At 34.3% G+C, this 11,919-nt stretch overlaps 2 protein-coding genes across 2 annotated transcripts; one reads left to right on the forward strand and one right to left on the reverse strand.

The window, feature by feature from the left end:
* The first annotated feature begins 1,943 nt into the window (after positions 1 to 1,943).
* On the forward strand, positions 1,944 to 9,837 carry LOC132054524 (uncharacterized). The gene is made up of 8 exons (XM_059446517.1): positions 1,944 to 2,367; positions 4,770 to 4,849; positions 8,140 to 8,200; positions 8,397 to 8,454; positions 8,549 to 8,606; positions 9,000 to 9,072; positions 9,292 to 9,406; positions 9,485 to 9,837. Exons 1-7 carry the CDS (start codon positions 2,056 to 2,058, stop codon positions 9,382 to 9,384), a joined length of 735 nt encoding a protein of 244 aa, XP_059302500.1. The 5' UTR covers positions 1,944 to 2,055; the 3' UTR covers positions 9,385 to 9,406; positions 9,485 to 9,837.
* Positions 9,838 to 10,181: 344 nt separating this feature from the next.
* Positions 10,182 to 11,644, reverse strand: LOC132054535 (uncharacterized). Its single transcript, XM_059446524.1, has one exon. It carries the CDS (start codon positions 10,858 to 10,860, stop codon positions 10,468 to 10,470), a length of 393 nt encoding a protein of 130 aa, XP_059302507.1. The 5' UTR covers positions 10,861 to 11,644; the 3' UTR covers positions 10,182 to 10,467.
* Between the last annotated feature and the right edge of the window lie 275 nt (positions 11,645 to 11,919).

Below are 11,919 nucleotides of genomic sequence, written 5' to 3' on the forward strand. Positions count from 1 at the left end.
GTATTTGTTGATTTTTCAAATAATAATTGTACCCATAATATAAGGAGTCATTTGGCCATGAAAATTATTCACCTATTTTCAGAATAATTTATCACTTTATTTTAAAATAATATTTGGTTATAAAATTTCGAAATTCAACTTGGAGTCAAACCTATTTCCCAACTCCATCTTCATATTCCAAATAAGGTCTCCTTTGCAAAAGGTATAACTTAACACAACTTCATAAACTTGAAATAAAATGAAAATATTTGGAATCTTTAGACAAATACCTGTTGGGTCTTTGGATAAGGTGTGAAGGGGAAATGGAAGAACTCAAAATGGATTGAAATGCCAAATTAAAAAATGGAGGGAAATGAAAAATTCCTTTTTACAAAGGAACTTTGTCCCACATTAGTAGGGGAAAGTAAGACTAGTGTGCTTATATGTAGAAGCACTTCTTCTAGCTCATAAAGAGTTGAGAGGAGAGTATCCCCTCACATTGTCGTCGTTGCTCGGCTTCGGCTTCGGTCATTTGGATTTGGTCAAATGATGATTGATTGATATATTTTTTAGACCAAATTTATTTCGTTAATACAATTATTTTTCCGTTTTAATTTTCCCTTTAATTTTCAGACAAAGCTGTTTTATGTAAACAACCATTTTTTGAAAAGTCACCTGAAAGAGTTGCATCTCTTCGGACTAGACTCAACCTTCAGGCTATAAATAGTGGCTGTTTCTCATATTTTTTCCTTACAAAAATTTCTATGATCTCTCTTCTTTTTGCATGTTATTTTCTGCATAAAACATAAAACTTCTAAGTGTTATTTGGCTGATTATTTGCGTCGCTGCACATCGGCGTTTAAGGTACCGCTACACCAGTGACGATAATCTGTTCTATCCTGTGAGGAAATAATCCGTAACGTCGGGTACTTGGGGGATTAAGTTCCTTAAGGATACACTGTGAATTCAATTGGCTCGGATTTGTTCATCGTTAATTCTGCTTCTTCTCCATTTATGATTTTATTTAGTTTCTGTTTCTAGAATATTTTTTCGAATACAGAAATATAACAACACCTACTATAGCTAGGAGTGTCAATGGTGTTTAAAAAAACTGATTTGCTGACTGAATCAAATCGATTATCAAGTTTCTTTTAATAAATCACAGGTTTCTATATAAATCTATAACCGTACCGAATAATTAGGCTGCTCTTTAATTTTATGAAAATAAATCAAACAAATACCGAACCGTAATGGATACATTTATATATATATAACATTTTTTATGTATAAAATTTACTGAAACATAAGTTTTTCGCCTTGGGTCTAGGGTGAGGAAAACAACTACAAGTCAACACGCAATTAATACCCAAAGTTCCAACACTGAAACCTATTATGCTACTCCTATGGAAACTAAATTAATTTTATCATCTTGAATAATAAGTTACAAGGTATTCCAATGATACTGATTAGTAAGCTACCAAGGTATAAGATATCTTTGCTCTCATATGATTTCATTAAATCTCTTATTGAATACTTAATCTTAGCAGACTTACTTCTTGAATTCTTGAGTCCCATCTTGTTTATTTTTTCCCATTCGTGTGATCTATTTTTTTTTTTTTTGCTTAAATTTAATTTACACTACTGTAAAATAGTGGAATGAACCCCTATTCTTCATGTTTCCATGATTCACCATCTTTTAAGCAGTAAAAATGTATAGAGAGTTTTTGCCAAAACTCTACATCAGTATGCATGATATCTTTCTCTAACTGCTACTTATAAATTTTACATGACGTTTAAAAAAATACAAAAAATTAATCAAAACATACCCATACAAAAAATTAACCATCACGTTTTAAAAAAAATACCGAAAGGTACCATCTCGAAAAGATTTTATAAAATAATCGGTGGAAGCATATGATTGACTAACCGTATAACGGGGGGAGGTAATGACTCACAGCAGAGAAATAGAGATATCTTTTGGCCTTGTAAACAATAACCAAAGCGTCATTGGTGTCCCCACACACATTATCTAGAGTGCATTAGGAGGCATGTATAGTATCCCATCTTCACCCTCTCATGGTCATGGTGATGGCCATGTCCACGCTCCTCTCCCTCTCTTTCCACCCACCAAAACCAATACCTCTGCAAAGCCCCAATTCAACAATACCTGCTCTTCAACCCAACCCTCTTTCTAGAAGACTAGTGTTCCTAACTGCTTCTACTTCACTCACCTTTTTACTTTCTCAATGCCCAATATCCTCCGCCCAGACAAAATCGTTGTCATCTTTCCTTTCAGGCATTGCCAATACTAAGTCTTGGTTTCAGTTTTATGGTGATGGTTTCTCCATTCGGGTCCCACCTGAATTCGAAGACCTCACCGAGCCTGAGGTATGCTCTGCTTTCTTGCTCTATTTTTCCTTTTCATGTTTCATTTTGGCTTACTCCCTCCATCCCAATTTACCCCATGTTTGGATGTTTGTTTCCCGTGGTTCATTATTGTATTGTTTTCTATGAAACCACGTTTGTTTTCATTGTTTTTAAAATTATGTCTCAATTTTTATAACCATGGATTTAGTGATTTTTGTGTGGTTACGTATTTCATTTTCTCATTATACCCCACCCCATCCTCCCTCCCCAACCACACCCAAACACCCGCACCCACCTTACCACACCACCACCCACTACCCCACCCCCAGAGGCGAATCCAGGATTTCAAGAGGATGGATTCACCTTAGTAAAAAATTTAAGAAAAAAGACACAAAAGTGCATTTGGTAGGGTTTGATCTCACAACCTGAAGGTATTAAACCGACACTTAACCAGTGCTCCACACAGTTTAGTTTGATCATGTGTTCCTTCAGTTAATATTAGATATATTTTAAGGATTATATACATAATATACCGAGTTTTGTCAGATGACCATGTGTTCACGTGACCCAAATTTTCTATATAGATTCGCCCGTGCCCACCCCCACCCACCACCTATTTTTTTAAAAAGTTTCTATTTTATCCTTTACACAGTTTTATATATATATAAAATAGTTTGTAATTAAGGGTATTTTAGTAAACTTATATGTTATTATATAGTACCATACCGTCAAACCAAATAATAAAAATATTATTAAACCATAACAAATGATACAGTCCATCCAAATATTGTATTCATTGATACAGTACAATACAATATAATACCATACTCTACATTATGAAACCATGGGTAACGACCATCCAAATAGAGGCTTAGTCTCTGACACTCTTTTCTTTTTAGTCAGTCCCAAAAACAAAGATACCTTTCTATATTTAGTAGTAACAATTCAACTTTAAAATTACATTTTTACCCTTAATGAAATGATTTTTAGTCACACAAGTTTCTATAGTTTGTTTTAGACCACAAGTTTGAAAAGACTTTTTTTTTTTTTTTTAAATTTCTTAAAATTCATGCCCGGTCAAACACCATCAAAATGGGGCGAAGGGAGTAAGACTAATTCCAATTGAACACCTGAACACATGATAAAGTGTTCCTATTAGACACTTCTCCGTTCAAATTTTGGAAAACTTTTGTGCGTGTTTCAAGTGTTCATTACGTAGATAAGTTAATTACTTAAAATATGCTACCTCTTTTAATTATACTCATTCGCCTCAATAAGCCGTAAAACTTCAGGCATGTTGTAATTGAGGCTGATGTGTATAATTTAAGGAGATGTCATATTTTATGTGATTAACTCCCTAATAGACGCTTGAGAACACGCGCAAAAGTTTTATTAAAATTTGAAACAAAAGTGTATAATAGGAACATTTTATCATATGTTCAGGTGCTCAGTTGGAACAAATCGTAGTTCGAGTTTCTAAGTAAAATTTTGCGGCAAGTTTAAGGGGCCTTTAATGTATTAAGCCTTTTATATAAGAAGGATTTAACTTATGCGTACCTATACTGTAAGATTTTAACACTATCAGTATAGTTTAACCCAATGTAGTAGGTAATTCACCTTACTTTCCACGTTATCACTTCATGCCTAATATAAACGATGATCCGTAATTGGCTTTTAATTGACTTGATGGTGTACAATATCAATACGGATATGTTAAAACCTTTGAAAAATAGTAATGCAGAACAGCAGAAGCATGTGATACAGGACATTCTTTTTGTTGTTAGCTTATTTGGACCGTCTTCAGTTACTCCCTCCATTTCAATTTGTTTGACTTACTTTCTTTTTTAGTCCGTTTAAAAAAGAATGCCTCTTTCCTTTTTTGGCAATTCTTAATTCCAACTTTCCACATGGCATGTTTAAGACCACTATCTTGGTACATTTTACGTATCTTTTGTTTAAGACCAACAACAACAACAACATACCCAGTGAATCCCACAACTTTAAGACCACAAGATTAAAGAAAAATTCTCTATTTTCTAATACTCCATGCCAAGTCAAAACTAGACAAACAAATTGAAATGGAAGGAGTAATATTTTTATTATGTACTTGGATAGAACAGAGATCATTGGAAGATGGATAAATAACAAAGAAAAATCAATATGATTAGTATGAACTGGTCCAACTATAGGTTAAACAATAATGTGATATATGACCTATTTAAAATGTCTCTTCCTAGAATGGAACATTTGATTTAAAAAAAAAAAGATTGGAAAAATGTCTCTGCATAGTAGAATCAAGAATCCCCAACCACAAGCTTCGATTATATTCAATGTTGGAATGATTTGTACTTTAATGAGAAGGTGTGTTATGTTTAAACTCTGAAAAGGTTGATTATCTAAGAGTTTGAGATAATTTTTCGCAGGATTATAATGCTGGCCTATCACTATATGGAGATAAGGCTAAGCCGAAGAAATTTGCAGCGCGTTTTGCTTCTTCTGACGGGTAGATATTCGAATCGATTCTCCAACTCGTCTGCTCTTTGTTTTTTCCCTCTTAATTCTTTGGAATAATTTCTTTAGAACTTTATGGTTGGAGTAAATTCTTTTTTACTATAATATTCCACACATTTTGATACTTTGAAGCATCATCTGTTCATAGTTAATTTCATTTGGTACAAATTCCACCAGAGTACAATATCAAGTTAAAATGTGTCTGGGTTCATACAATGCTAAATTCATTGTATTTGAGTAAGGGAAAAAAATATATATGATAGGTAATCAATTCCTATAAAAATAAGGTAAGTAAATATTCTGTGATTAAATAGGTAAGGCATGATTTTTCGTCTTGATGAAGTGTATAATACTAACTCATCAGCTAAGATATTCCCGAAAAGTTGAAAACTAAATGATAAAGGTTTTGTGAAATCTTCTAAACGCATATCCATGGATGCAGTCAATATTGATTTTTTCAATTGCAGATGAACAAACCAACCTTTCATCATTTAGACAAATTTGACTTTCTTTCTATTTAGAATAGAAAACTATAAGGAGAAGTAGTGGTTCGAGACCATGACTCCTCTCCCTTTTCTTGTCTAGGAAGTAAGTATTAGACCTTATGTAGTTAGTTCTAGCTCCTTTTTTAGTACAAGACTCCATATGAGGAGCACCTCTTCAACGTTGTTAATTAAATCAATGAGAGGTTACATTTCTATTTCTCACCTAGGGAGGAGGGAATTTTGTAAATGTAATTCAATATTCTTTAGTAACTTGTGATACTGATTCCCTCGTATACAACCATGCTTGAGTTGATCATGTCGATATCATTGTGGTGCTTGTATGCAATGAATGAAGTGCTTTCTCTATCTTTTTTTGTCACTGTCTAGACTTCTACCGAAATTGCATGTTATAATTCTTTTAGCAATGTGATGACATCCTACATCTGAGGAGATATGCAAAAAGCATTAGATGCATGCTTTTTTATGTTTTTGACACGCAAGACAAGATGCGTGCTTCGCCTTTGGAATTCTGCTTGTTCAATTTTGATAATGAATATTTCCTTGGCAGCTCTCTCTTTTTGTAGCATTCAGGATTGTTCTGAGGCTACTGTTTGAATAGGGATACTTTTGCTATGTATTGTCATTCTCAAGAAAAATGGGACTCTTTGGCTTCTTTATAGATGATGTCCTCGGGATCTCCTATGCTCTATTTAGCCTTCCAGTATATTCCTTGTCCTTCTATCGTATTCTGTAAATTGAGAAGAACCTTTGGATAGATGTTTTTTGTTTGGATAGATGACGTGTAGGTCCTCCAGTATCTTCTCTTTCTGTGAAATGATTTTATTTTTGGAACGTGATTTCTCATGGCACAAGATTGTACGACAATGGGACTAATTTTGGCTAGATGGATGCCATGATTTGAGTCAGTGCTTCCACTCAACTCTTGAGTTCATATATCAGTTAGGCCACTCCTTTCCTTTTCGGACACACTTCTATAGATGTAAATGGGGCGGGGCGGGTTAAAGTCTTAGCAGGGCAGAGTAAGAGAACCTTTAGAAAGGGCGGGGCAGGTCTCTAATTCTTTGTTACGGTTTTAAACTGTTCAAAACACTTGATTGCAAAACCATGCCCGAAAATTCACCTTTTGAGTTCAAATTGTGAAAATGTGGGATGGTGAAAATGAAGACTAAGTATCCTATTTCAATCCTTTGTCTTGTACAAGAATAGAGTCAGCCAAGAATACTACAGAATGATTTAGGTTTTTGGTAATTTACCAGTGAATACAAAATTATATGGACATAGGGTGTAAACAGAGCTGAAATTTTAGGTAATGAAGAAAGAGTGAGCCTCATCTATTCCGTAACCATTGTTTTCGACCAAGTAGCTAAGATGACAGTGGAAAAGGCTGAAAGGAATTTAAGTGCAAATAAAAGATTTTGTTACGAAAAATATTACTAATCAACAATTCGTGACCAATGATGAAAACTGCCTGATATAAGTGGATGAATTACCACTTTGGGCTGCTCATGCCATAAAAGAGGATGATAACAATTACTTCGTTTTCAGTACCATAAATAGTCATTAAAGGCAAATTACGATTAGAGTGATAGATTTCCTCCCCTCCCCATACTTATAAAAAAGAAAACATTTCTCCCTTTCCCCCTCGCTTCCAGATCGGATGATTGTACAAATATCATAAATATTTCATAAGATTACCTCAGACGCAATAAGGAGTTGCAAAAGTCCGGTGGTTACGCTCCTAAAGTAGGAACAACTCTTTCTTTTTGAAAAGAAAAACAATGTAGTTCAAAGCCGAGACTTAGTGCCCAAACACTAATATGATAAAAAAGTTGAGAAGAAAGCTTTTTCAGAATAGTAAGCGAAAATTAATTGTTCGGAGGATGGACGTGATATCTAAACTGTGATACTTTGTAGAAAAGGAAAAGGAGAGAGGTTTTGAAATGTTTTACTATATTGTTCTCTCAACAGTTCGGGGTTTAAAATTTAAATAGTGTTTATATAAGCTCTAAATTAACAAAACATAGATAATAAAATCTTCCTACTTAATACTCCCTCCATATCAAAAAGATAGTCTTAGTTTGACTTGGCACGGAGTTTAAGAAATAAAGGAAGACTTTTGAAATGTGTGGTCCAAAATAAACCTTAGATATTTGTGTGGCTGTAAATCATCTCATAAAGTCTTAATTGTTTCTAAATATAGAAATGTGGCAATCTTTTTGGGACAAACTAATAAGGAAAGTAAGACAATCTTTTTGGGACGGAGGGAGTACAAAATAATATCTACCTAAGATGAGTTGTAATATCTTATCTACGTATTCTCATAGATCCTTATCATAATAATATAGATTGATTGATATAAGATTATGGATCCTCCAAGATCCTTTACACAACTTTACAAATTCTTCAGAATTCTTATCAATGTTGCTTTGCCTCTCAAAGGGTTTTCCGTGTGATTCTAGTTTTTTTAGTTCTTTTCTTCTATGTACTGCATTATGCGTTATCTTTTCCTCCCAGTAATCTTTGTTAAGCCAAGGGTCTATCCGAAACAGCCTCTCTACTTCACAAAGGTAGGGGTAAGGTCTGCGTACATCCTACCCTCCCCAAACCCCACTTGTGGCTGAGGGATTACACTGGGTGTGTTGTTGTAATCTTTTTTTTATGAGGGAAGTAAATACAATATCTGATGGAATGTTCTCGCTCTCTTCAACAATCCTTCTTCGATTTGCATTATTTATAACTTTTAAGTTTTAATTGTTATCGGTTTTGTGATATACAGATCTGAAGTTTTAAGTGTCATAATTCGCCCTTCGAATCAGCTGAAGATCACCTTCTTAGAGGTTTGTCAAAGACAATTCTGGTGCTTAATTCGATCTCTATCCTGTGGATGTCTATAAAATTAAATCCTTCAAACGATTTGCTTATTACACTGTCAGTATGTGTAGCGATTCTCCGATTCTCTTCACGAGATTAACTCTTATGCTATAAGTATACCTCCCAACATTCTGATCATGTCTTATGTATTGACTTTAACAGGCCAAAGATGTTACTGATTTAGGGTCACTTAAGGAGGCAGCTAAAATATTTGTTCCAGGTATTGTTGCAAATGGCCCTGGCACATTCATCTGTTATGCAAGGTTGCTCTTTAATGAATTATATTTCTTAATTACTGATTATCAGTATGACAGCTGGCTCAACACTATATTCTGGACGCTCTATTAAAATTAAAGAAGATGAAGGTTTCAGGTATGTTCATACTAAAACATGTCTATGGTTCTTTAGGATGACTATTTTAGTTGTATGTTAGAGGATTAGCAATGGTTCGGAGGCTGAACTCTTACAATATTTTACCAGTCACAATAAGCGTTTTTCGGTCCAAAGATTCCCAACTCATGACATATTTTGAAGATGACCCCATCTTCATATCACATGATTTCTCCTCTCTTTGAGCTTTCGTTTTTTTAACTCATTGCAAAAACTTTTTGTATCAACAAGAAAGTAAGATACTTTCTCTCGCTGCAACGTAAAACGATGGAGATACGTCCATTAGTGTCTCTCATTTCGGCAATCATGGTTTATTCCTCTGTAATTACAACAATTAAATTTAAACATTCAGTAGCGTTGGTTTATGTATTTCAGGACATACTATTTCTATGAGTTTGCAAGAGATGAGCAACACGTTGCATTAGTGGCTGCTGTTAACAGTGGAAAGGTATTTTTGTTCTCTTTGTTATTTTTCTGTAGCTTTCTTCAAGATCTTGCCTGCCTTTAGAGCTGTATTGTTGTACCCTATACTAGGATTCACCAATCCAATTAACTTTGCAAAGACCTAAGGTGGTTCTGCCCTAGAACTACTTGGAGCCTCCACTTTTGGCCAAAAATAGAATTGGTATCTCTCTTGTTATAATGTTTTGCAAAATTACTTTTGCAGGCCATTATTGCTGGTGTCACCGCCCCTGAGAGCAAGTGGAACGATGATGGTTTGAAGCTCCGATCTGCTGCAGTATCAATGACAGTCCTATAAGATGAATACAATACTTTAGCAGGTTCTGTTTCCTATATGTGATCCCGCATACAAATACTGCTGGTCAGAGTTTTCTTACCTACTCTATATGTTATCTCAGGCAAGAGTTAACAGTGTTCATCAACCATCCTTCTGAATGTTCCTGCTATTTTGCAAAGCTAAGACATTATAGCCTCAACCAAAGCAGACTGGAGACCAACACTCTGCATTGTGACTAAGCCATAATGAAATTGCACAACAGCTATTCTCCTGATTTTTCATGACTGATGATCATAGATTGATGCGTTTTTAACTCCTTTCGGTGGCTGAGATGGGTTTGGTTTTTTTTTTTTCTTTACATCTAGAAATTACTTCTGATTTTATTATTAGTATATTTTATTGTTGTTGTATTCTTTAATTGTTTCAAAAACAACTTATATCAGTTGGTTGTGTTAAAATGAACTTTTGGTTTCATCCTAGAGGTTCTTTAAGCACTTGGGAGTCGTTTGGTTCAAAATCAGGGGGATTATAATCAGGTTAAATAATTATATGATTGTGCTATAAAATTTATTCTAACTTTAGCTAATACCCAAAAACACAATAAATTTAATTCCAAATTTTGTACTCCCTCCGTTTCAATTTGTTTGTTTAATTTTATTTTTTTGTTCGTTTAAAAAAGAACGTCTCTTTCTTTTTTGACAAATATTTAATTCTAATTTTTCACATGACATGTTTAAGACTACAAGATTAAAAGACATTTTGGTACATTTTACATATCTTTAGCTTAAAATCATAACATTTTAAAAGTTTTTAATTTTCTTAAATACCGTGTCAAGTTAAAATTAGACAAACAAATTGAAAGGGATGGAGTAATTCCCTACCAAGCGGTGCTTGGATACACATGCCTCCCCCGCGCCCGGACTTTTTTTTATTTTTTATTTTTGTTTTGTTACCAGAACAGGCTTTTCATTGATACGAAAACTTACAGGATACATAGATATTTTTTTTTATTACATAGAAGAAACACTTCATGGCAGGACTCTTTGCTGGGAGCTTCTGCTCTTTATCTTGATGTATCATGTTCATTTACTGTTTCTTTGTCATTTACTTCGATTGCCTCCATGATGACTTCTCCCTCATCTTCATCAGTATCATCATCATCCTCTCCTCTTCTTCTTCTTGGTCAGGAATGAGACTTAATCTCAACCGTCCTCCTTTACGGGAAGTAAGGAGGGTCTGTGATGGATCAATGTTCACCTCATTAAGCTCTAACCTTCCATCTTTTCTAATAGGCTCTAGGAAGAAACTCGGTTTTCCATCTTTAAGTAACGACGATAATGGTGGTGGAAATATCTTCTCTTTTTGCTCGACACTTGTTCTTTTACAACTAGTGATGGAGGTAGATGATTCAACACCTATACCATCATTTAGATTTTCAATATTCTGATCATCATCTACATCAAAGTTCTCTAATCCTAGACTCTCCGTACAAGACATTAGGGCATATATATGCTCTCTCTTGGAAGAAATAGGCAGTGGCTTAGCATAGTATATCAAGTGTAAAGCGGCTGGTTATATTTTATACTCCCTTTGTCTCAAATTATTTGTCGTTATTTTGGTTTATATGCCCTTAAGAAATATTCTCTCTGAAAAAATAAAGTTAATTCTTTCTTGATTTGTTAAGTGAACACTCTTTTTAACCAAAGAAAAAAAGGCTAAGTGGATACTCTTTTTGATCCGGAGGTAGTATTAATTAGGAGGGGTATTTTATTAACTTTATCCTTATTTATGTTTAAGTTATAATCTCTCTCCATTAAATTTTTACTTTATTATGTGTCATATTCATTAAATGATAAAATTCTATTAATGGTAAAATGAGAGGATAAAATGAGAAAAGGTTAATTAATTGTGCCTTGAATCTCTAAAACGACAAATAATTTGAGACAACTATTTATAGTAACCACGACAAATAATTTGAGACAGAGAGAATACTATATGAGGGATGACAAAAGCGGAAGAGATCGAGAATATTCACACTGTGATGATAAGGGACGAATTTTAGGGGGCAATTTGCAGGATTGGCCTTCGCTGGGGGTGGTATTTAATTTTTGCCCCTCAAATTGGGGGTCTTTAACTTTTGTCCTTCGCTAAAAATCTCTTGATTTTGGGTTCGAACCCCCGCTCAATTAAAAATTTTAAAAAATTCGCAAGGTAGAGTTTGAATTTGCAAGGCAGAATTTTGGCCTTAAGGTAGAATTTGCAGGGACAGAATTTTGCAAAATTCTGCTTTGCGAATCAAAATATTTGCCTTGCGATTTTTTTTTCCACTGAGCTGAGATTCGAACTCACAACTTCGAGTAGGCGAAGGCCAAAACTTTAAAGACCACCAATTTGAAGGCCAAATATTAAAGACCACCCCAACTGAAGGGAATTCCGCGCAAAAAAATGAATTTTAGGTGCACTAAGTGAATGCACCGAACTAGTTGGTTACTTTGTCCGTTTCATTTTCTTTGTCAGTTCAACTTGGCAAAGTTTAACACTCCCTTGGTGTTTTTT

The sequence above is a fragment of the Lycium ferocissimum genome, chromosome 1 (genome assembly GCF_029784015.1).
Source record: "Lycium ferocissimum isolate CSIRO_LF1 chromosome 1, AGI_CSIRO_Lferr_CH_V1, whole genome shotgun sequence".
NCBI lineage: Eukaryota > Viridiplantae > Streptophyta > Magnoliopsida > Solanales > Solanaceae > Lycium > Lycium ferocissimum.